This window comes from Rhinoderma darwinii, chromosome 8, assembly GCF_050947455.1.
Source record: "Rhinoderma darwinii isolate aRhiDar2 chromosome 8, aRhiDar2.hap1, whole genome shotgun sequence".
Taxonomy (NCBI): domain Eukaryota; kingdom Metazoa; phylum Chordata; class Amphibia; order Anura; family Rhinodermatidae; genus Rhinoderma; species Rhinoderma darwinii.
The window spans coordinates 16,646,740-16,673,347 of record NC_134694.1 but is presented as its reverse complement, the minus strand read 5'-3'; the positions used below and the strand labels follow the sequence as shown (position 1 = coordinate 16,673,347).

The window sequence follows — 26,608 nt, the reverse complement described above, 5'->3', positions numbered from 1 at the left end:
TGCATTGCTATATTATATAACCCCTTCTGTGCCAGCGTCCTATACTTTGAGCATTGCTAATTAACCAATTCCATGCCAGCTTCCTGTGTAGACATTGCTAATTATCATCTACCCTGCCAGCGCATTGCAACATAACCCTTTCTGTGCCAGTGTCATATGCTATATGGGGGACATGACTAATTAACCACTTCCGCACCAGTCCCCTGTATGTGCCTCCTCCTGCTCGGCATGGCTAGATAACTCCTTCTTTACCATCCTCCTGTTTGGGCTCTGCAAAATATTTCCCCCTGTGCCAACTGCCTTTAGACGAAATTCTATATAACTTACTTTGCCAGCATTCTGAACGGGCATTGCTAAATATCTCCTCCTGTGCCAGCTGCCCCTCACTTGCCAGCCTAACGTATAGGCAGCTCTGCTAACTACCCCCTTCTGTGCATCCTCCTTTATAGCGCTGCCCGTTGTGTGCCATCATCCTGTGAGACCATGGAGTAACATTGTTGCAGGTTACACAGAGAAAGCTTCGAGACTTCCGAAACAAACAAGAGCAGCATTCCTCTGGTAAGACCTAGCCTCTCATCTCCTTACACGGCAGCAGCCTGACACTGTGCACTCCCGTGCCCGCCCATGGGAGTGCCCTGTATCACGCCCAGTGACAGCTCCCCGCAGCGCCTGGCCAGCTCCATCCGTACCCCTGTATGCCAGCATGTCGGACTCCGGACCCGAGCAGAGTGCCAGCTGCATGAGCCTGGTCAAAGCCTATATACGGTCCAGGAAAGGAGTGATTCTAGCAGTAGAAATAGTAAGTGGCAGTGCCCACCTCCCTCTCTCTATGGCACACTCTCTTTCTCCTCTCCCTGCCATTTTCTTTCCTAAATTCCATCCTACTTCACTTCAGATTTTCTTGTAACCCCCTCTTGTGTATATATATGTAATATATATATATTTTTTTTCTCTCTCTTTCTCCTCTTTCCCTCCTAATCTTGTTCCCACCCTCAGTGTTTGCTTTTTATGACCATGTGTTGTTGTATCAGGGAGGGTGGGAGTGCAGACTTGCAGCTTTTGAATGAGACCAGTAGCGCCAGTGTGTGGACATGGGCAGGGCTGTGCAACTTATTCACTGGCAGGTCATGCGATACAGGCAGACAATATGTGTGTAGATGGCATTCATAAGTGAACATTTATAACCATTCAAAGGGGCAGAGCTGAGGGAGAAGCTGGCAGGTTAGGTGCTGGGTGTTAGTGGACACTACCAAGCCATGCTAACTTAGGCAGGGTATGTATTAGATACAAGTCTAGGGCAGCAAGATCCATTTTTGCCCTGGATGAAGGAAAATCTAGCTACGCCTTTTGCCCTGGAAGGTTTTCCAGTATCTGGGAAAATAAACGCAATCCTTCCATCTTCAGAGAAAAGTATAGGACTATCTGCGCCGCTCAGGTGTGACGAGGACAGGAAAATATTTTAGTGACTGGGAGGGTATGTAAGTTTTTACCAGTTTCCACCCTCACAGCCAAAGTCAACAGCGGGGTCTCTCTTGGAAGTGCCTTGTATGTGTATACTGAACCTTCATAGGGAATACAGCTGGGATGTGCGGGTCAGGATTAAAGAGGTTGTCCCCTTCAGTTCCATAACTGTGGGGGCATCCAAATTTCTCCTGCAGTGTGATGTCGTTTTACATGGCACCCATTAAAGTAAATACGAGTCCTCCAGAGCTGTGCTCTTTGCTGCTGGTCTTCTCTCTAATTGAGAAAAATCTCTATGGAACAACCCCTTTAAAATCGGGCTGTTAGGGCACGTTCAGACATAGCGTAAACACAGCTGAATTTCCATCAGGATTTTCTTCGCTGAATTTTCACAGCATTTTTGCAACATAAATTAACATGCTAGGTATTGAAAAACCGTACAGCAAGTCAAGTTCCGCACATCTTTTGTGGGGGTTTTCTCTGCAGTGTGTGGATGAGATTTGTTGAGAACTCATCTACTTTGCTGCTACTATAAACGTTATGGAATTTTCCTGATGGAAATTAGGCAGTGATATGCTACATGTGAACTTAACCTTTAGGCCTCATGCACATGACGGTAAGGGTCTTTACTGTCCACAAATGCACATCCGTAACCGTCTGCAATTGCGGAAGCGCCCATAAAATTCTATGGGTCGTGTGTGATTGCACCCACATAGTTGAAAGGAAATTATATATATACCAAAGTAAACACTATATACCATATAACCACCATACAGCGGTATACACTTTAAACTACAGTACCATACAACCAAATACTATACAAACACCATACACACGTAAATACCCGTTGCCCTAGACATCTGCAGTTGGGGGACAGTTGGAGGCCCCTTTACACTTTAGGTCATGTTTACACGGCTTATTTTCAGAGCACAAAACCAAAATACACTTGGAATTGCGCCTGCAAACAGCTTTCCATTGATTTGAATGGGAAATACACGGTGTAGTTCAAAAGAGTCGTATTTTAACGCTGCGGAATTTAAAAACGCCTCGTGAAAATACGCTTTGTGAAAAACAAGTGACATGTCAGTTCTTGAAGCATTTTACAAGCTGATTTTCCATTTGGTACTTCAGGAAGCGCTTTGAAAAGACGCCTCAAAATACGCTTTAAAATACCCTTAAAAAAATTCTTGCAAAAATAAAAAACGCTTTAAAAATCAGCTTCACAAACGCCTGGATTCAGAGGCTGTTTTAAGTCTCGTATTTTTCAGTCTGAAAGATGTTTTTCAGGCTGGGTTCACATGATGCGTTTTTAGCATGCATTTTTATAGTTTTGAAAGATAAACTCCCATGTTCCTCATCAATCAAAACAAAAAAAACATTCTAAAAATGGACCATGTGAAGCCAGCCGATTGCCTACGGATCACAACATTAATCTAATGTATATCAACCAATTTATCTACTGCAGCCATCTGGTCTCCCATCTGACGGGGGCGAAGGGTGGTGGAGGCCTATAGATGGTGGTGGAGGCCTATAGATGGTGGTGGAGGCCTATAGATGGTGGTCGAGGGCTATATATGGTGGTCGAGGGCTATAGATGGTGGTGGAGGCCTATAGATGGTGGTGGAGGCCTATAGATGGTGGTAGAGGCCTATAGATAGTGGTGGAGGCCTATAGATAGTGGTCGAGGGCTATAGATGGTGGTCGAGGGCTATAGATGGTGGTGGAGGCCTATAGATAGTGGTGGAGGGCTATAGATGGTGGTCGAGGGCTATAGATGGTGGTCGAGGCCTATAGATGGTGGTGGAGGGCTATAGATGGTGGTGGAGGGCTATGGATGGTGGTGGAGGCCTATAGATGGTGGTGGAGGGCTATAGATGGTGGTGGAGGGCTATGGATGGTGGTGGAGGCCTATAGATGGTGGTGGAGGCCTATAGATGGTGGTGGAGGCCTATAGATGGTGGTGGAGGCCTATAGATGGTGGTGGAGGGCTATAGATGGTGGTGGAGGCCTATAGATGGTGGTGGAGGCCTATAGATGGTGGTGGAGGCCTATAGATGGTGGTGGAGGCCTATAGATGGTGGTCGAGGGCTATAGATGGTGGTGGAGGCCTATAGATGGTGGTGGAGGCCTATAGATAGTGGTGGAGGCCTATAGATGGTGGTCGAGGGCTATAGATGGTGGTCGAGGGCTATAGATGGTGGTGGAGGCCTATAGATAGTGGTGGAGGGCTATAGATGGTGGTCGAGGCCTATAGATGGTGGTGGAGGCCTATAGATAGTGGTGGAGGGCTATAGATAGTGGTGGAGGGCTATAGATGGTGGTGGAGGGCTATGGATGGTGGTGGAGGCCTATAGATAGTGGTGGAGGGCTATAGATGGTGGTGGAGGGCTATGGATGGTGGTGGAGGCCTATAGATGGTGGTGGAGGCCTATAGATGGTGGTGGAGGCCTATAGATGGTGGTGGAGGCCTATAGATGGTGGTGGAGGCCTATAGATGGTGGTGGAGGCCTATAGATGGTGGTGGAGGCCTATAGATGGTGACGGACTTGGGGTGATTGCCTAGGTCATATAGGTACCCCCTGAGGAAGAGACCAAAGATAGCGAAACGCGCGTTGGGGTTGTACTGTGGACCTCTCAGCACGGACGTATTCTGATATTTTCTTCTTTTTTGAATGGGTAAGACAGCATCATTACAACTGCTCACCGTTTATTTACTGATTCTCCCCATGTGACCCCATTGTGGCCAGGTAGTATTCATTGTTGCCACATAACCGAGAGGACATTGTGGACTATCAGTATATAATCCACTTGGATGAAATACATTATATATCTAACTGTGTGGGTAGTATATATGGGTTTGCCCTATTGTACCATTCTGTTACGTAATATTGTTCTGTGCTGTATGATGTACCACAGTATTAGTACTAGAGTCTTCTTATGATGTGCTTTTAAATGTATGTTATTTTCTATAAATAAAATTGATATACTCTTGTATACCCAGACGTTATGCTCTTTTCTTCGGTATGGTTCTATAATCATGGAGCAGTCTACCTGATGTAATACGGGGGGAAGTTGGTCTTTCAAACTTTGCCTAGCCTGTAACCAGTATATGCTTGGAGTCTATATATCTAAAGCTACATAGTTACCTGTGCAGGTTAATTTAGAAGAGATCATATTGTTTATGGTAGAAGGGGCCAAAAGATTACACCCAGGCCAAGGTATGTGCCAGCACTATTATGTTTGGGGGAGGGTTGTTACAGAATTTGCATCTGTTAAAAAAAAGTTTTTGGACATGTTGGAAAAAACTCCTATTCTTATTATTGACTTTTGCTTTGCTTGTAATTTATGACTATTGTGTCAATTTACAGAATACTTGAGTTCTAGTAAATGATTTTGAATTTATCTGTAGATATTGCTACAGAAATACATACCAATACTGCAAAGTGTTAGGCTAGGTTCACATGTCGTTTTTAAGCCTCATGCACACGACCATTGTGCCAGAAATTGACCTGCGATGCGTATTTTTCGGACCGCAGCATGTCAATTCCTGCTGCGGAAAGAGGACTGAATTGCTGCGTTTTTCAGAGGAGATGTCACCATTTTCTGCAGTAAAAAACGCGTATTCTACCACGCTTTTCAGTACTCTTCCACACATATACGTTTTTATTTGTATTGAAGTCAATGGCGACATATGGACTATATATGCAATCTTAAACCCTATGTTTGCAAACCTAAAACGTATACGTTGTTTTCAACATATATGGGAAATCTTGACTTTACACAATTTTAGCTCCAAGAACAAATGTATACGTTTTTGGAAGAACGGACGCAAACGTATAAAAACGTATAAGTAGTCGTATAACACAAACGTGTGCACAAAACTAGATGTGAACTTAGCCATAATGGGAATTCTATAGTTACTGTTCAGTAATATTGCATCTAATCTGGTTCCTGAGATTTGTTTAGGGATTGAATTACTATAGGACAATTTACATATATAACGCAACCCCTTTAAGTAGTATCTCAGTAATAGTAAGTTAACCCCCATCCAACATTTTACATAGGGTTACGTCATGGCTGGGAAGGTGGAATATGGAGCGTGTTTAAGGGCTGAGCCAACTCCATATTGTCCATACATGTTACAACCGTCATCTCACTGCAACGGTTGGGATCAGAGATAACTCCGATCCCAAACGTTTAACCACTTAAATGCTGTGGTCAATAGTGACCACGGCATCTAAGCCGTTAAAAAAACAAACCAGGGGACGGCCCCCTCCAGACCATCGCCACCCCTCAACACGATTCTGGGGTGCCGATGGTGGTCATGGCAGCCTACGGGCCAAAAGCATGGTTTCATAGGAGCTGATAAAAAACACAATATACTGCAATACATAGGTATTGCAGTATATTGTGCAAGCGACCCAACGATAGCTAGTTCAAGTCCCCTAGGACAGTGGTTCCCAAACTTTCTGAGGCCGGGACCCGCTTTTGGCCAAGACTTTTTTTTAGGGACACCACACTGCTTAGCCCCAATGCTAAATGCCGTTACTTAACTCCATTCGAAAAATAAGTCCCTGCAACATTGAAAACAACGACAATTGTGCATAGCTAGGGGTTTAGCATAGTGGGGTGAAACATATCTGAGTGGGCCCCAACTATGTGGGCCCCCCACACAGTATAATGACCCCTTAGTTGCCCCCACATAGTATAATGCCCTTATAGCTTCCCCACACAGTATAATGCCCCTATAGCTGCCCCAAACAGTATAGTGCCCTATAGTGCCTCCCTACACAGTATAATGCACCTACAGATGCCCCTACACAATGTAATGCCCCTATAGTGCCTCCCTACACAGTATAATAAACCTAAAGCTGCCCCACACAGTATAATGCCCCTAAAGCTGCCCCACACAGTATCATCCCACCCATAGCTGGCCCCACACAGTGTAATGACCCCTTAGTGCTCCCCACACAGTATAATGCCCTATAGTGCCTCCCTACACAGTATATGGCACCTAAAGCTGTCCCTACACAGTGTAATGCCCCTATAGTGCCTCCCACACAGTATAATGAAGCGAAAGCTGCCCCCACACGGTATATTTTCCCTACAATGCCTCCCTACACAGTCTAATGCCCCTATAGTGTCTCCTTACAGAGTATAATGCCCCTAAACTTGCGCCCCACACAGTATAATGCCCCCCATAGCTGGCCCCACAGTGTAATGACCCCTTAGTGCCCCCCACAGTATACTGCCCCTATAGTGCTCCCCCACAGCTGCCTCCACACAGTAAAATTCCCCTACACAGTGTAGTGCCCCATAGTTGCCCCCACACAGTATAATGCCCCTATAGTTGTGACCCACAGTATAATGCCCCCACACAGTATAATGCTCCTATAGCTGCCCCCCCCCACAGTATACTGCCCCCATAGCTGCCCTCACACAGTATAATGCCCACATAGCTGCCCCACACAATATAATACCCACACAGCTGCCCCCGTTCAGTATATTTGCCCATATCAGCCCCCACCCTATACCCAGTATAATGCCCCCCATAGTGCCTAATAGTGAAATAATAAAATAATTACTTACCTATCCCTGTTCCCACGGCGAGTGGAGGCGATCTTTCAACTCCTTTGGTCTGTGCTATGAGTGAATAGGTGCAGACAGGCAAGATGACGTCACTACATTGCGCCTGTCTGCGCTGTGCCGCTCACGGATCACCTCATAGTGAATGATGGAGCAAGGAACCGTGACCTCCTTGCTCCAGCATTTCATTTAACTGTAGCTGCGTCCTGAGGACGCAGATACAATTGGAAGTGGGACATCGGTGAGTGGATCGTAACCCCCCAGAGGTCTTAACACAACCCCCTAGAGGGTCGCGACCCACAGTTTGGGAAACGCTGCTCTAGGGGGACTAAAAAGTAAAAAAAAGTTTTTTTTGTTATGTACAAAAAAGTTACATTTTAAAACTTAAAAAAACAAACCTTTTCCCATTTACCCCAAAAGTAATATGGAAAATATAATAAAATTAACATAATTGGAGTCGTTACGTCCATAAAAGTTTAAAAACTATTACAATATAACATTGTTTAACAGGCAGAGTGAACGGCTGTATTGACAGAAAGAAAGGTATGGCTTGTAGAAGGTGGGGGAAGAGAAAAGGAAAAACCGAAAAATGGCTGCAGCGACAATAGTTAAATTACAATTTATGCAGAAAGTCAAAACAATAGAAACCTCAGTGGACTAAATGTAGTAAAGAAAACTGTGCCAGAGGGCACTGTGTGTAATAAAATGATTTGCAGTAGCCATAAATGAGTTTACTAGTGTGGAAATTAAAATATGTTTTTAATAAGGATGGCCTAACGAAAAAAACACTTCCATATGATGCCTCCGTGTTACAGAGATATTCTCTCCAGAGAAAACTTCCGTAATTGATTGATTGAGCAGGATACCATTTTTTTTCTCTGTCAGATTCCATATGGATCCAATATGTAATGGAAAGCATACAGAGCTACCGTATGACCCCATAGACTTCTGTGGGTGCTGCATTATGGCGCCCTAAAACTCAGAGGCGGTATACAGCTGTGTGCATCAGCCACATACTTTCTTATGTATACTGTGTTAACATTTTATTGCCAATCACGACAGCCGGTGGAGACAATGTTTGTTTACATAAATGATCTATATGGGCAGCAGTATGGTTACAATAGATATCTATATAGGTAACTCATCTCGGCTTTTACCTTCAGCCTTGTCCCCGAGATCAGCGCTCAGAGATCAAAGTGTAACCTAGACTTTACTATAAGACAAATACTCTCTACAATAAAAGTTCTACAGGATGTCTGTTACTTCATGCAGAAATATATTACAAGCCGCATGACTCACGCTCGGTGTTTAATATTTTACAGTCTTAAGTAACCACGGCCCCTTTACTTCAGCAGAGATTGCCATCCATAGTGCTCGCCGCTTCTTTTGGGGAAAGAATGAGTAATATACATGCAAGGAGGAGGGGGGGGGGGGGCGCGCGCTTCCTGGCACACCCAGGCCTCATGTACACGTGTAGACTAGCAGTAGTGAAGACCGCTAGAACTTTCCATTGACTGAGCCCCTAATGTTCTTTCTCAACTTCAAGACTTGATTTTTTTTTTTTTAATGAACAAACTTTATTTTATTTTGTGCATTTCACTTCTATAACATATAGGTGGAAACCAATTTACACTGGATAGGAATTGATGTATTAGGGCATGTTCACACAGCTTATTTTCAGCAGTTTTTTAGGCCGTAAATGCCCAGGAAAAAGGCTGAAAATACGGGGGCTGAACGGCTCCAAACATCTGCCCATTGATTTCAATGGGAAAAACGGCGTTCCGTTCCCACATGGCGCGTTTTTACGCGGCCGTTTGAAAAAATGGCCGGTAAAAAAACGGCTCGTAAAAAGAAGTGCATGTCACTTCTTGAGCCGTTTTTGGAGCCGTTTTTCATCGGGCAATAGAAGAACAGCTCCAAAAACGGCCATAAAAAAACGCATCAAAAAAGGCTGAAAATCAGAGGCTGTTTTCCCTTGAAAATAGCTCCGTATTTTACAGCCGTTTTTGCTTCTGCGCGTTGTTTTTATCCAGAATAAAGGGATTGTCTACTCTCCTATGCACTATTAGGCCGGGTTCCCACGGGTCGGATACGCTGCGTAAAAACTATACAGCCTATCCCACCTGGCACCAGCAGCACATTCTGGAATTTCCGATGCGGAAAGCAGCGTAGAAAACCCCTCCAAAAGTTTATACTTACCGTGGCCATTGTCATGGTGACGCCACCCTATTTTGCTGTCCGTTCTGGCTCCCAGGGTGTTGTTGCAGCCCATTTGACCGCTGCAGCCTGTGATTGGCTGCAGCGGTCACATGGGATGAAACGTCATCCCAGGAGGCCAATATGGATGAAGAAGCAGGGAGTTCTGGGTAAGTATGAATTTTTGTTTTTTTGATTTTTGCGGCAGAATTTCTACGATTTGAATAGACGCAGTACTTGGCCATGTGGGGACACGGCCTTAGGGCATATAGACATCATACAAAGTGGTCTATTGGTCGTGACCTTCCTCTGGGAGACTAAACAGAGAGCAGTTCCCGCTCTGCATTAATTTGAATGGCCAGCATGTATTTGTAATTCTAATAAAGAGACTCAGGCCTTATTCACACGAGCGTATTTCACATCCGTGTTACGCGCGTTAACACAACGGACGTGACACGGACCTATGCAATTCAATGGGGACATTCAGTGTTTTTCACGCAGCGTGTGTCCGCTGTGTGAAACTCACTGCATGTCCTATACTTGTGCGTTTTTTGCGCATCACGCACCCATTGAAGTCAATGGGTGCATCAAAATCACAGACGGCACACGGTCGTCATCCGTTTGCTGTCCGTGATTCACACAACAGTTGCTAAAAAAATGATGAGAAAAAGAAAAACACCTCCTTCAGTTTTTTTTGTGGACGTAAAAAACGCTTGACATACGGGTGACATACATGTGTAAAAAAACTCAGACTTGCACCGTATATGGATGTCACACGGAACTGCAACGCGCAAAAACGTTGCATTTTTACGCGCGCAAAATGGACACGCTCGTGTGAATAAGGCCTTAGGGTGTATTCACACGGTGCGGCCAAAAACTGCACTTAAAAAACGCATGTATATTTACCACGATTTGCCGTTGTTTCCGTGCTAACTACAAAGCTTCTACAAAATCACGATAAAAACGTATGCGGTTTTTCGAATCCAGGAAGCTGAGATAGGGGGAGCTGTTTGGTGGGGTCCACTAGAGAGCTCCTTTAGCTGTTCCTGTTCCTGCCTATGAGATGGAAGTAGCACAATATTCACTATTGTGAATTTAGCCTTAATGGGAATTTTATAGCTTCCCGTTCAGTAATATTGCATTTAATCTGGTTCCTGAGATTTGTTTAGGGATTGAATTACTAGAGGACAATTTACATATATAACGCAACCCCTTTAAGTAGTATCTCAGTAATAGTAAGTTAACCCCATCCCGACATTTTACGTAGGAAGGGGGATATGGAACGTGTTTAAGGGGCTAAGCCAACTCCATATTATCCATATATGTTACAGCCGTCATCTCACTGCAACTGCTGGGATCGGAGATAACTCCGATTCCAAACGTTTAACCACTTAAATGCTGTGGTCAAAAGTGACCGCGGCATCTAAGCCGTTAAAAACCCCCTAAAAAAAGCAGGGTTTCATAGGAGCTGATAAAAAACACCATATACTGTACATAAGAATTGCAGTATATTGTGCAAGTGATCCAACGATCACTAGTTCAAGTCCCCTAGGATAGTGGTTCCCAAACTTTCTGAGGCCGGGACCCGCTTTTGGCCAAGACTTTTTTTAGGGACCCCACACTGCTTAGCCCCAATGCTAAATGCCGTTACTTAGCTCCATTCGAAAAATAAGTCCCTGCAACATTGAAAACAACGACAATTGTGCGGCCGGGGGATGGGGCTGGCTCAAGGTATCCTGTGTTGTGCCTTGCTGAAGCCCAACTATGGCCGCTGATGGTGGGTCATGTGACATGACCTGTCCATCAGTGGCCATCAGAGGCATATCTAGGTTTTTAGCACTGGGGGTGAAACACATCTGAGTGGGCCCCAACCCAGTGGCCTCCCCACACAGTATAATGACCCCTTAGTTGCCCCCACATAGTATAATGCCCTTATAGATTCCCCACACAGTATAATGCCCCTATAGCTGCCCCAAACAGTATAATGCCCCTATAGTGCCTCCCTACACAGTATAATGAACCTAAAGCTGCCCCCACACAGTATAATTCCCCTATAATGCCTCCCTACACAGTATAATGCCCCTAAAGCTGCCCCCCACACATTATAACCCCCCCCCCATAGCTGGCCCCACACAGTGTAATGACCCCTTAGTGCTCCCCACACAGTATAATGCCCTATAGTGCCTCCCTACACAATATAATGTACCGAAAGCTGCCCCCACACAGTATCTTTTAACTATAAGGGTATGTGCACACGATAGCAGGCATTTACGTGTGAAAAGACAGACTGTTTTCAAGAGAAAACAGCTGCCTCGTTTCACACGTAAATGCTCCTCCTCGTAATATACGAGGCGTCTGTGACGCTCGTAAATCTTGAGCTGCTCTTCATTGAGTTCAATGAAGAACGGCTCAAATTACGTTGCAAAGAAGTGCCCTGCACTTCTTTGCCGAGGCAGTCAATTTACGCGTCGTCGTTTGACAGCTGTCAAACAACGACGCGTAAATTACAGGTCGTCTGCACAGTACGTCGGCAAACCCATTCAAATGAATGGGCAGATGTTTGCCGACGTATTGTAGCCCTATTTTCAGACGTAAAACGAGGCATAATACGCCTCGTTTACGTCTGAAAATAGGTCGTGTGAACCCAGCCTAATGCCTTTCTACACAGTATAATGCCCCTATAGTGTCTCCTTACAGAGTATAATGCCCCTAAAGCTGCCCCCACACAGTATAATGCCCCCATAACTGGCCCGACAGTGTAATGACCCCTTAGTGCCCCCACACAGTATACTGTCCCTATAGTGCTCCCCCACAGCTGCCTCCACACAGTAAAATGCCCGCATGCAGGATAATGCCCCTATAATGCCTCTCCACAGAGTATAATTTAGCTGTTCTGTGCCTGCCTATGAGATGGAAGTAGCACAATATTCACTATTTAATTTTCCTACGTAATAAAATAGGAAGTCTGCAGGGTAAAATATCTATTTCTGACTCCCTGACTCAGCTATTTAGTTAGTCAGTGAAAGAAAATCACCTTGTTTTTTCCACGTTTCTGTCAGGGAACATGGCAGGAAGAAGTATATTAGTAGTCACAGCTGAATTTTAAGGTAGAGTTCAGCTTTAGGCTCTTTTAACATGAGCCTTTGTCACAGATTCCGTCAAAAATGCAGCATTCTGCGCTTCTTTTTCTGGGAAAATTATGTACACCATGACGAAAACCCAGCTAATTAAAGTTGGGCGCTGTTGGTGTCCGTCATGTGATGGATCCATCACAGCATTAAATAAATTTTTGTTCTGCTCCCGTGATGGAACCAAAATCCTTAGCGCAGATGTGAACATAATCTGAGGCCTCATGCACATGGCCGTGCCCGTAATCACAGCCTGCGATTGCGGGCACGGCCCATAAAAAGCAAAAGATAGAACATGTTTTATCTTTTGTGGTACAGTTCTACGACACGGACAACTATCCATAGCGATACGGAAAGGTGTCTGCGGCCAATAGAACCAAACAGGTCCGTAATTGTGGACCGTATTACGGTCTTCAATTACAGAGATTTTTTAAGGTCGTGTGTATGGAGCCTGAGTTAGTAAAAAAAAAAAAAAATAATTTTTTTTGTATTTAGCATAATATAATGCATATTTGTATATATTTTATCTTGTTCTGTGAAAATGAAGGCCTCATGCACACGACGGTGATTATGGCATGGGCGGGCTACGGAGTGTCATCCGTGGGCCGTCTGCTATCACGGACTGTGCACACACAAGAGTGCATTGACTTCAAGGAGCCCCGTAAAATGACGTTCTATTTTTTTTCCGGTCCAGGCTCCGGGCAATGCACAGGACCATGGAAACCACAGTCCTGTGCATTGGCCCATAGGATATAATGTGCCCTTTAGGGTATGTGCACACACACTAATTACGTCCGTAATTGACGGACGTATTTCGGCCGGAAGTCCCGGACCGAACACAGTGCAGGGAGCCGGGCTCCTAGCATCATACTTATGTACGACGCTAGGAGTCCCTGCCTCTCCGTGGAATTACTGTCCCGTACTGAAAACATGATTACAGTACGGGACAGTTGTCCTGCAGCGAGGCAGGGACTCCTAGCATCGTACATAAGTATGATGCTAGGAGCCCGGCTCCCTGCAGTGTGTTCGGTCCGGTACTTGCGGCCGAAATACGTCCGTCAATTACGGACGTAATTAGTGTGTGTGCACATACCCTTACTATCCACAATTGTGGATTGTATGTGGATGCAAATGTGCATGAGGCCTAAGATGAGGTTAATGTGTAAGTCAAAACATTTTAAAAAAATCAAGTTGCAAGGCCTGAAGAGATTTTTTTTGGTGGGTTTTCCTGGCTTTAATCCATAGACTGAATACGAATTCAACACAGAAGGGCTCTCAAGACTGTACGTAGGTGGCAGCTAAAAATCTCCAAGAATGAAAATAATTCTAATACTACAGTGAGTCCTTTATTGTCACTGTGAGAAGAATGAAGCCGGATCATATAAACTAGTGGACTGAATGACGAGCTGAAGATTTGGCTTCATATGGAGCAACAGCTGAGATCTGCTCAAAGATCTACATGTAAAGATGTCCATACGCTATACAATAGTCTTATCAAGCCTCATTTATATAATTGGGAGATCAATGGACATTCCTTCTGCTTGGATAATGTTTGGTGTATGCCGCTCTCAAGTCCCTTATATGTAATGAAATGTGCCGACAGCTGCCACCTGCCCATGATCTGCCCACCAACGATGATGGCCCGGTCTGCAGTGGATCGTGTTGCCTGCACAATGGGAACTAGAAGTTAGAGGAGGCGGAGGCCAAATTATAGAGTGTATGGCTGCTTGTCCACTTGTTTTTTTTTTTAGAAAATCTGCTGTAAGCCCTACAGTCTATCTGGAGATTACAACTAGGGTTGACTTTTGGGGTTTGGTCAGAGTAATAAGGGGGGGGGGGGGCGGCGCATAAAGCAGAACAATTTGCAGTGGCACGTGTTTCTATGTTTCAAGATTGAAGCTCCTAAACCGCAGAAATATGCAATGCAAAGGGTGAAATCCGCAGCAATTCTGCAAAAATCTTTAGCAAGATCTGTACAAAATTGCGACGTGTGAACATAGCCTGAGTGAATTGTGTTTAGACATTGATTAACACTGTTATAATTAGGTTACTTCATGTATGGAGGTGTCATTTGCTCACTGTATATTGGTGGTATTTGAGCACAGTATGGTGGCATTGCGTGGCACTGCTCGGGTACATTATTTCTGCAGTGAATGGTGGTGGTGACACTGTATAGTATTGTTATTTAGGCAACTTTATGAAAGTGCTTTTTGGTCCATTCAGTATTTTGTACTGTATGGCTCTTATACTTGTTGGAGGGAGGGGTGCCAACAATGGGTTAACATGCCATGTGTATTTTTGTTTCCACAGGCCATTTGCATTATTATCCTGATTTGTTACGCGGCCTCAAACACTCCTGGATACCTTGGCATTGCAATCACAGAACTCATATTAGCGGTCATCTTTTTTGTCATATTTGCAGCCCGGTATGACCAACAGGTCCCGTTCATTCATTGGGGCTGGACTGTAAGTATTGACCAATGCACCAGAGGTGGGGTTTGAAATAGCATGCGCCTACATGAAAGATAATTGCCGGTTGAATGCTGTTTTGCCCTGCCCGGATCACCCACTATTCACCAGCAACAGGAATCCTGGGTTTGCCCAGTGGAAGGGGGAAACTTTCAGGGGTAGGGGTATGGGCACTATTGGATACGTTATGAAAATCACAATATAAATGTTTCCTGTACAGACTTAATATACCCATGTAAAGAAAAAAAAAAGAAAGACATTGGCGTCACATGCTTTTAATTTTTTTCTGTCTGATGTCCCGTGTTTGTGTTAAGAATAATCAGATAAACTTGTCTGCTGCCTTGATGCATGGTCTAATAACTTGTGTGTAGTGCATAAACCTTAAGCCTTAGGGTATGTTCACACAGCTTGTTTTTGGCCGTTTTTCGGGACGTAAACGGTCGAGAAATGGCCGAAAAATCGGAAGCAGAACGCCTCCAAACATGTGCCCATTGATTTCAATGGGAAAAACGACGTTCTGGTCCGACGACCATTTTTTTTACGTGGTTGTTTTTCAAAACGGCCGCAAAAAAGTGCAGGTCACTTCTTGAGCCGCTTTTGGGGCCGTTTTCCATTGACTCTATAGAAAAACGGTTTAAAAAATGGGCGTAAAAAAATGCAGCGAAAAACGCGAGTTTGATTAAAAACTTTTTCAAATTTCCATTTTATTTATTTTTTTCCATTCAAAGGTGTACATTGCCATTTACACGTAGGAGTTATTACCATTCAATCCATCCTGAGATTTGTAGGGATAATTGCTCAGTTTAAAGAGGCTCTGTCACCAGATTTTGCAACCCCTATCTGCTATTGCAGCAGATCGGCGCTGCAATGTAGATAAGAGTAACGTTTTTATTTTTAAAAAACGAGCATTTTTGGCCAAGTTATAACCATTTTCGTATTTATGCAAATGAGGCTTGCAAAAGTACAACTGGGCGTGTTGAAAAGTAAAAGTACAAGTGGGCGTGTATTATGTGCGTACATCGGGGCGTGTTTACTTCTTTTACTAGCTGGGCGTTCTGACGAGAAGTATCATCCACTTCTCTTCACAACGCCCAGCTTCTGGCAGTGCAGACACAGCCGTGTTCTCGAGAGATCACGCTGTGACGTCACTTCCCCAGGTCCTGCATCGTGTCAGACGAGCGAAATTTAGGCTGCGAAATCGTTTCTCTTCTCTGGTAGGATTTCTCCATTGAATGCAATGGGAAGGTAAAACCCGCAAGAAAGAGGCATGTGTTGTGACAAAAAAAATCGCAAGTAAAAAAAAAAGTTCTTTTTTTATTTGAAATTAATAAAAAAAAGCTTATACTTACCCCTGGCCGAAATCCTAGCGACACGGTCCTCTATTCTACAGTGTAATCCCAGGAGGCCTTGCTACATTTAGAAGAGAGGGACATGTCGCCATGACTACAGTGGGGGTAAGTGTAATTTTTACTATTCCTGCAGGATTTCCGCAACAGACATCCTGCCCGAAGAACTGCACCACAATTTGGTGCGTTTTTTTGGGCGGTATTTAGTGCGACTTCCAGGACGGATACGCTGTGTATTTTTAGACCGCGTATCTGTCATGTGTGTTCGTACTCTTACGTAGGGTCACGCGGCTTATGTTTCAGGCAGAAAAATACGAGGCTCATTTCAATCCTCTAAATCCAGGCATGTTTGGAGCCGATTTTCGGCTGTAATCACTGATCCTTGTGAGGGTTTGTTCACACCCTGATTCAAAAACGTCTGAAAATACGGAGCTGTTTTCAAGGGAAAATAGCTCCTGATTTTCAGACGTTTTTTAAGCCACTATCGATTTTCACAGAGTTTTTACGCCCGTTTTTGGAGCGGTTTTCCATAGAGTCAATAAAAAACGGCTCCAAAAACGTCCCAAGAAGTGACCTGCACTTCTTTTTCGTGGCCGTTTTTTTACGCGGCCGTTTTGAAAAACGGCCGCGTAAAAAAACGGCCCAGCAGAACGCCGTTTTTCCCATTGAAATCAATGGGCAGATGTTTGGAGGCGTTCCGCTTCCGATTTTCCAGCCGTTTTTCGGGCGTTTACGGCCCGAAAATAGGGCGTGTGAACATACCCTAAGACCTTATTCACACAAACGTGTGCGTTTTGCGCGCGCAAAACACACTGCGTTTTTTGCGCGTTGCCGTTCCGCGTGTCCTCAGTGTTGGCAGTGTGATTTTGAGGCATATGCCATGCTTATGACACGCGGTTTTGATGTTTAGAAAAAGAAATGAAGGAAGTGGTTTTATTTTTTCCTTCATTTCTTGCTCTACAGTTGCGCGAATCACGCGCGACACACGGAAGTGCTTCCGTGTGCTGCGCGTGATTTTCACGCACCCATTGACTTCAATGGGTGCGTGATGCGCGAAAAACGGCCAAGTATAGGACATGTCGTGAGTTTTAGGCAGTGGACACGCTAAGTGAAAATCACGGAATGTCTGAACGGCCCCATTGACTAACATAGGTCCGTGCGACGCGCATGATTTTCACACGCGTATGACGGACGTTAAACACGTTCGTGTGAATAATGCCTTAGACTGAAAACGGGCTCATAGACGTTCTTTGTGAGCCGTCTTCAGGCTGACGAGGAGAGCCGAGCACAGCCAAAGGTGCAGAGTGATTAGCTGAGCACCCTTACATCTTAATTTTAGCAATGGTGGGGGTCTCAGCACTTGGATCTCCACCAATCAAAACTTCTGATATGTTACTATGACATATAAATTTTTTTTTTTTGAAAGTGCAGCTTTAGTGTCTGTTCACATCAGTGTTGGGCTATTGTTTCCGCGAAAAAAAACCCTGAAACTTTACGGAACGGAAACCAACTGCAACGGAAGCATTACCATTGAAATCAATGGTAATGCAAACGGAAGGTATGGTTTCCGTTCGGCTTTCTGTTCATCAGTTCCTCCGACGGAGAGGTGGAACGGAACCCCCAAAGCTGATGTGAACAGACGCTTACGCTTTAACATGTTTGAGCAACCTGAGTGCTGCATAGTGTATCTACATATCTGTTGATATAATCACTCACTAGGATATTCCATATATTGGATTGTTGCGCCCTCTAGTGTCAATTTAAAGTTAAGGCAAGTTGGAGTGTTTCCATAGTATGCCCCTCCCAGTCTAAGCCAGACCACATTTTTGCCTAAAAATATAAAACACCAATTTAGGCCAAGGCCAAGGCCAAGGCCAGAGGTGACGCATAATTTCTTCCGATTTTACACCAAATCCGCAGCAAAATGTGTTCCATGCAGATTTTCTGTAGATTTCCTTCTTTGCATGCTGTGGATTTAAATATCCGCAGAATGCTTTCAATTCTAAGCAGATTCTTTCCTACTGTAATATGATGCAGGTCTTCAGAGCAGAATCCACACTGAAAATCTGCAAAAGTTTGTGGGCAGGGCCGGATCAAGGTGTGGGGGCATCTTTTCTTTTGAAAAAAACAAAAACACCCACCATGATAATAGTAATAGCAGTACACAGTGCCCAAGCAATACTACCATAAGGTCCAAATTTCTATCCACATTAATGTCCACATCCACAACGGATTTAAATAGATGTGGTTTAGATGTGAATGTCAATATGGATCTACCTGGTGTCCCTATAACCATACCAGGGGGCATTGAGTATTTTGGGGAAGGGCCTTGAAACATGGGTAAAGCTTGGTTTTCCGGTCCTGAGGCTGGTGGATGCCCTTAAATGACGCAGGCCTTGGTATCCCGAATCGCCCCTGATGGCAAATGTCGGGGGAGAGAAGGGTCGGGCATGTTGAATTTCAGCATGCCCAATCATTTTGTTCGTAGTAGATAAGCCGCCGCTTATCTGGAAGCCGAGCATGCATCTGTATAGGGGATTCAGGAGGAATAGTGGTCAGCCGAACGACCATTCGTCCACCTTTAGAGAATTCCCTTTCCTGCCCTTCTTATAATCCAGCCTTGTCTATGGGTATAAGACAGAGAATGTTACACGGTACCTGTCATTCCTGACATTTTCTGAAACTATGTCTTCTTTATTTCTAGGATTTTATACGTGCTGCTGTGGGCGGTGGTCTTTTCATAATTCTCTCCATAGTCTGCCTAATTCGTGGTGGTGATGGCCCTGGTATTGCCGGATCGGTGAGTAACAAACAATATCGGATCTGGTCTGATACTGACTGTAAAAATTACAGAGTTATGTTTATATTCTGGCCCTAGGCCTCCTATCACTGGGTACAGAAATAGAGATTTTATGCATTATCAGTTTGGTCACATAACTTTCTCCTTTCATATACATCACTGCTTCCAAATTCTGCTGGTTGCCCTTAGAAACAGACAGCAGTGTATCTTCACCCAGCTCTCAGACATGAGACTTAACAGCTAAGATTTAAAGGGATATTCCAGTTTTTATTTGTCTATAGAATAAGAAACAATACCATTTTTGTAAGAGGTTTTTTCTAGGCTGGATTCACACTAGCATGTTCGGTCCGTAAAAGACGGAACGTAGTTCGGCCGCAAGTCCCAGACAGAACACACTGCAGGGAGCCGGGCTCCTAGCATCATAGTTATGTACGACGCTAGGAGTCCCTGCCTCGCTGCGGGACAACTGTCCCGTACTGTAATCATGTTTTATCACCTAGAAGCAGGAAGTCATGTTATACAAGTAAATACAAACACAGAGTAGTTGTTGCAATAACCACAATAATAATCATTATTCCAACATTAGCCCTATTAACCCCTTAGTGACTAAGCCTGTTTTGGCCTTCAGGACCAGCCCCATTTTTGCCAATCTGACATGTGTCACTTTATGTGGTAATAACTCCAGAATGCTTTTACCTATCCAAGCGATTCTGGGATTGTTTTCTCGTGACATGTTGTACTTTATGATACTGAAAAAATTTTGTCATTAAATTCAATATTTATTTGTAAGAAACGCCAAGATTTAGAGAAAATTAGCAAAAATTAGCATTTTTCTAAATTTTAATGTATTTACTTGTAAAACAGATAGTAATACCACACAAAATACATACTAGTTTATATTTCCCATATGTCTACTTTATGTTTGCGTCGTTTTTTGAACATTCTTTTATTTTTCTAGGACGTTACAAGGCTTAGAACTTTAGCAGCAATTTCTCATATTTTCAAGAAAATTTCAAAAGGCTATTTTTTCAGGGACCAGTTCAGTTCTGAAATGGCTTTGAGGGCCTTATATATTAGAAAGTCACCATAAATCACCCCATTTTGAAAACTGCACCCATCAAAGTATTCAAAACAGCATTCACAAAGTATTTTAGCCCTTTAGGCGTTTCACAGGAATTAAAGCAAAGTAGAGGTGAAATTTACAAATTTCATTTTTTTTCTTCAAAAATTCATTTGTAATAAATTTTTTCTGTACCACAGAAGGTTTTACCCAAGAAATGCAACTCAAGATTTATTGCCCAGATTCTGCAGTTTTTAGAAATACCCCACATGTGGCCCTAGTGTGATAATGGACTGAAACACAGGCCTCAGAAGCAAAGGAGCACCTAGTGGATTTTGGGCCTCTATTTTATTAGAATATATTTTAGGTACCATGTCAGGTGTGAGGAGGCCTTGTGCTGCCAAAACAGTGGAAACACCCCAAAAGTGACCCCATTTTGGAAACTATACCCCTCAAGGAATTTATCTATGTGTATAGTTAGCATTTTGAACCCACAGTTTTTTTGCTAAATTTATTTGAATTAGTATGTGAAGGTGAAAATCTACTTTTTTTGTGAAAAAATTAGGAAATTTTAAATTTTTACAAGGAATAAAGTAGAAAAAACACCCCAACATATGTAAAGCAATGTCTTCCGATTATAGCAATACCCCATATGTGGTAATAAATTGCTGTTTGGACCCACAGCAGGCCTCAGAAGAGAAGGAGCACCATTTGGATTTTGGATTTCTGATTTTGCTGGAATAGTTTTCAGTGCCGTGTCGCGTTTGCAATGCACTGGAGGGAAGAAAACCGTGGAAACCCCCCAATAGTGACCCCATTTTGGAAACGATACCCCTCAAGGAATTTATCTATGGGTATAGTTAGCATTTTGAACCCACAGTTTTTTTGCTAAATTTATTTGAATTAGTATGTGAAGATGAAAATCTACTTTTTTTCTGAAAAAAGGTAGCCATTTTTAATTTTTACAAGGAATAAAGGAGAAAAAGCGCCCCAACATTTGTAAAACAATTTCTCCTGATTACGTAAATACCCCATATGTGGTAATAAACTACTGTTTGGACCCACACCGGGGCTTAGAAGGGAAGGAGCGCTATTTGGCTTTTGGAGCTCAAATTTAGCTGGAATGTTTTTGGGTGTCATGTCGAATTTGCCCCTGAGAGACTGAAACAGTGGAAGCCCCCCAAAAGTAACCCCATTTGGGAAACTACACCACTTAAGGAATCTATCTAGGGGTATAGTGAGCATTTAGGCCCCACACGTCTTTTGCAGAATTTATTAGAATTAGGCCGTGAAAATTAATATCAACATTATTTCCACTAAAATGTTGAATTTTTTCAATTTCACAAAGGATAAACGAGAAAATGCACCCCAACGTTTGTAAAGCAATTTCTCCCGAGTACGGCAATACCCCACATGTGGTCATAAATGTTTTTTCATTAGAAAGTAATTAACCCTTTACGAACTGATTCATGTTTTGCTTTTTCGTTTTTCCTCTCCGCTTTCCAAGAGCCACTACTTTTTTATTTTTCTGTCAATAGAGCGGTGTGGGGGCTTATTTTTTGCGGGACGAGTTGTCGTTTTTATTGGTACCATTTTTTGGTACGATGCCATATCGGTGGACATAAACGGCTGTTTGGGCACGCTGTAGGGCTCAGAAGGGAGGGACGCCATTTGGCTTTTGGAGCGCATATTTTGCTTGGTAGTAGCTCTGGCGTTTTGCTGGTATTTCAGTTTATAATGTTGGGGCACATGTAGGCTGGGCAGAGTACATCAGGGGCATAATAAGAGGGTATAATAATGGGGTAAATAAATAATAATCCACAGATATGTGGCCGGTGTCGCACTGATAAATGGTGCCCGATCTTATCCACTTTTGGAACACTCTGCACATTTTGCATCGCCATAATCTGGGAGCCGGAACTTTTTTTATTTTTTCACCACCGGAGCCGTGTGAGGGCTTATTTGTTGCGGGAAAATCTGTAATTTTCATTGGTACCATTTTGGGGTACATGCGATTTTGTTGATCACTTTTTATTCAATTTTTCGGCAAGCAAGGTGACCAAAAACCATCAATTCTGACAATGATTTTTATTTATTTTTGACAGCGTTTACCCTGGGCTATAAATGACTATTATACTTTATTCTGCGGGTCGGTACGATTACGGCGATACCAGATGTATATACGTTATTTTATGTTTTGCAGCGTTTGCGCAATAAAATAACTTATTTAGAAAATAATGTCTTTTCTGTGTCACCATATTCTGAGAGCCATAACTTTTTTATTTTTCAGTCAAAAAAGCTGTGTAAGGGCTTGTTTTTTGCGGGACGGGTTGTAGTTTGTATTGGTACAATTTTGGCGTACATGCGACTTTTTGATCACTTTTTATTACATATTTTGTGAGGGGTGGTGACCAAAAAATAGTGATTCTGGCATTGTTTTTCGTTTATTTTTTTTGCGGCGTTCACTGTGCGGGAAAAATAATATTATAGTTTTATAGTTGGGGTCGTTACGAACGCGGTGATACCAAATATGTGTACTTTTTTTTTACGTGCTCATTTTTTTTCCTATAATGAAAGACTTATTATAGGAAAAAAAGCAGTTCTTGTTTATATCACTTCTAACTTTTATTTTTACACTTTTTTTAAAACATTTTTATTCTTTTTTTTACTTTTTTCACTTGTCCCACTAGTGGACACTTAGACTTGCAGCTCTGATCGCTGCTGGAATACATTACACTACACACGTAGTGTAATGCATTTCAACTGTCATTGTGACGTGACAGTCACACTGACAGGAAGCCTACGACGACCACCCTCGGGGTGGTCCTCATAGGCTTCTGTACATGGCAACCCGGAAGCCATTGTCTGGCGTCCGGTTGCCATGGGTACCATCGCCAGCCCCCGTGATTTCACATGGGGGCTGCCGATCGGCACTAAAGATCTTAATTGTGGCGTTCAAAATCGAGCGCCGCAATTAAGGGGTTAACTGCCGATATCAGCGGCGACAGGCCGCTGATCGGCAACGGGGAGAGCAGGGCTGACACCCTGCACAGTTAACCGCCGCTGCGGTGTAGCGCCGCGCGGCGGTTAACTGTCAAAGCAATGACGTAACTGTACGTCAAGGTGCGCGAACTTACTGCTCACCATGACGTACAGTTACGTCATGGTGCGTTAAGGGGTTAAGCTGGCCCATAGATGTATGTTGACCCAGCACACTTATGTCATATAACCCCAGAGATATCAACCTGGGAGAGCCCTTCACAGGGTGACACTTAGGAAGCGAATCTCTGCAAAAATTGGAGTGGCCTTTTTGAAGGCCTGGCCTATATAAAAGGGCGTATCTAAATGTACTCAGTCCCCTACATTAATATTAGACCCCAGACCAGAAGCCCTAAATATATCCAGACCCCCTACATTTAAATCAGGTTCCAGACCATACTCCCTAAATATATTCAGACTTACTATATTAATATCAGTCCCTAGACCAGATCCCCTAAATATATTCAGACCCTAGACGCACTATATTAATGTCAGATAGGAGACCCCTAACTTAATTGAGACCCCAGATCAGTCTATATACTAACCCTTATCACTCCCGGCTCATGTTTGGAGCATGCCAGCGTCAGGATGTTTTGAGAATGCCCAGTGCAGCTGCGCCCAGGGCTGAACAACAGCCAGAAACTAAGAGGGTATTGAATTAATCCAATAGATAATGGACGATTTTTAATTTTTTTGTGGTAGGCTGTGGCCCCTCTCCGGCTACCTGGTGAGCAGGGGTTAAAAATAGGGTAACCCTTGGTAGAAATGGAAGAGTTGACAAATTGTAACCCTGTTACTAACTGAATATCAGGGGTAACATAAAGTATATGTGCGTGCGTGCGTGCGTGCGTGTGTGTATATATGGGTGGGTGTCACATGACTGACTCCATGTTTAGTTCCGTTCTGTTAGCCCTTGGATGCCTTACACAGGACTGATTCATTGACTATACCATTCTACTGTGCAGACGGGCCAACGGCACTGGTAAGAAGGTGTATCAGAAAAATGTAAAATACATGTATGTTAAAAATTTTTATTATTCCATATACTAGAAATAAATGAAATAAAATCTGAAATTCCCCTGTAATTGTGTAACTGTCATCTGAGCTCTCACAATGCACTGGTTACAAGTAACCAGCAGAATTCTGTATTTAGCTTTATACTTGAGAGGAATAGGGACTTGTGTGCATCAATACAAGGCAAAATGAAAGTGGAGAAGTTGCCCATAGCAACCATTTAGATTCCTTCTTTCATCTTCAATAGGACTTTTGGAAAATGAGAGCTATAATCTGATTGGTTGCTCTGGCCAACTAGTTATGATAAATCTCTGCCATTGTGTTTTACCTTTATGCTCTTTGTTGCAAAACTCAATCTTGGAAAAACGTCTCATTTTGTATACAGGTCTTCGGACTTCTGGCAGGGATCCTGTTTGCTTATGATGCTTTTATCACATTTCCTACACTAAGAAAAACACACACACAAGCCGCAACTGGTAAGTAAAATTTTACTAGACAGGAAGAATGTTTGTTTTTACCAGTCCAGATCCCCTATTTATTATTGCATATATGATTTGTAGTTTATTCTTTATATACAACACACACACAAACACACACACAAACACACACACACACACACACACACACACACACACACACTTTTACTGTCAGCAGTTGCTCCTTTTTTTACCCCCTCCCAATGGCTGTTAGGGGACATGCACAAGGCAGAGTTGTGTGCACGGAGCCTGTACGTCAGTGTAGTCCCTAGTACGGAGCCGCATGGCCCCCCCGTGTGGGACTGTGTAGGCTCTATAGGGGGCCGTTTGTGCTTCTAGGGAAAAATACCTTCGTACGGAGTCCACAATTTTCATGGATTGTGATGGAGCAAGTCGTTTTTTCTCTCTCTGATTCACACAGCAAAAACTTCTGTATGAAATTGGAGGCATACCTAGTTGCAGGTACAGCCCGTGTGCATCTCTATGGGAGCCTTTTACACCTCCATACAAAACTGAGCCGTAATATGGCCACGTGCAAAAGCCTTAAGACGGGGGAACCTGTACTGGTAAAAACTAGAGCAATTATACAGGTATTATTTTTATACACATCTTGGACAGCTCTGAGGAGTTCCGTGGTTGTCCGTGGTAATCAGTACATGCCACTTGATTTTAATGGGCACCATATAATATGTCATTTCCCCTACAACGTCACTGTAAAGAAAATGAGCATCGAGGAAGCGGTTCACCTGGCAACAAAAACTCACCACCTGGCTCCTAGCAGTAAAAACCCTTGTAATCAGACACCCCCTTTAACTTTTTATCTACCAATTCCCAATGTGACAACCTGTTTGTTTCCTTTCCTCAGAGTCTCCTGATAACATCTAACATTTACTTTGTACAAGCTGGAGGGATCAGTCTCACACAAGCTGCAAGAAAACAACATGCCATTGACCACCGACTGCAGCTGGTGATGAGGAATCTGGCGGCATAGGAAATATTGCACCACAGAGGATAACGTTTCTGGGCACACACACATATATATATATATATATATATATATATGCAATGGTGTTTTCTACATGAATGGCAAAATGTATGTGTGTGCTAGTTTTGTTTGTTGTTAATTATGATGTATCCTCTATAGGAGTATACTTTACAAATAATATTGAGCTTTTTTTAATACATTTGTTACAGTACATCAATAAATGTATCTATAACCGTGGCTGTCACAGTGTAAAGTAGGGAATGAGGTAAACCAGTCACAAACCATAATTGACATGAAGGGTAGGTTCACACGGGCTATTTTCGGCCGTCTTTCGTGCCGTAAACGGCCGAAAAATCGATAGGAGAACGGCTCCAATCATCTGCGCATTGATTGCAATTGGAAAAACAGCGTTCTGTTCCAATGGGCCATTTTTTTATGTGGCCGTTTTGAAAAATGGAGACGTAAAAAAAGGGCTGCGAAAAATAAGTGCAGGACACTTCTTGGGACAAATCGCGAGTGACTTAAAATATGTCTGAAAATCAGGAGCTGTTTTCGCTTGAAAACAGCTCCGTATTTTCAGACGTTTTTGAGTTTGCGTGTGAACATACCCGAAGGATGAAAGTCTCGCCTGATCTGTCAATCTTCAAGTGAATGGGGCTGAGCTGCAATACCAGGCACAGCTTATGAAGTAGTTCTGTTTCAATTCAGCCATTTAAAATTCACACAGCTAAATAAAGCCGGGTTCACACGAGCACATTAACGTCCGTAATGGACGGACGTATTTCGGTCGGAAGTCCCGAACCGAACTCAGTGCAGGGAGCCGGGCTCCTAGCATCATAGTTATGTACGATGCTAGGAGTCCCTGCCTTGCTGCCGGACAACTGTCCCGTACTGTAATCATGTTTTCAGTACGGGACAGTAGTTCCACGGAGAGGCAGGGACTCCTAGCGTCGTACATAACTATGATGCTAGGAGCCCGGCTCACTGCACTGAGTTCGGTCCGGGACTTCCGGCCGAAATACGTCCGTCCATTACGGACGTTAATGTG

The 26,608-nt window shown here is 43.5% G+C and overlaps 1 protein-coding gene across 1 annotated transcript; it reads left to right on the top strand.

The window, feature by feature from the left end:
* The first annotated feature begins 639 nt into the window (after nt 1-639).
* On the top strand, nt 640-25,797 carry PLP2 (proteolipid protein 2). Its single transcript, XM_075834187.1, has 5 exons — nt 640-799; nt 14,682-14,837; nt 18,891-18,986; nt 24,485-24,575; nt 25,441-25,797. Exons 1-5 carry the CDS (start codon nt 704-706, stop codon nt 25,458-25,460), a joined length of 459 nt encoding a protein of 152 aa, XP_075690302.1. The 5' UTR covers nt 640-703; the 3' UTR covers nt 25,461-25,797.
* Nucleotides 25,798-26,608: the final 811 nt, after the last annotated feature.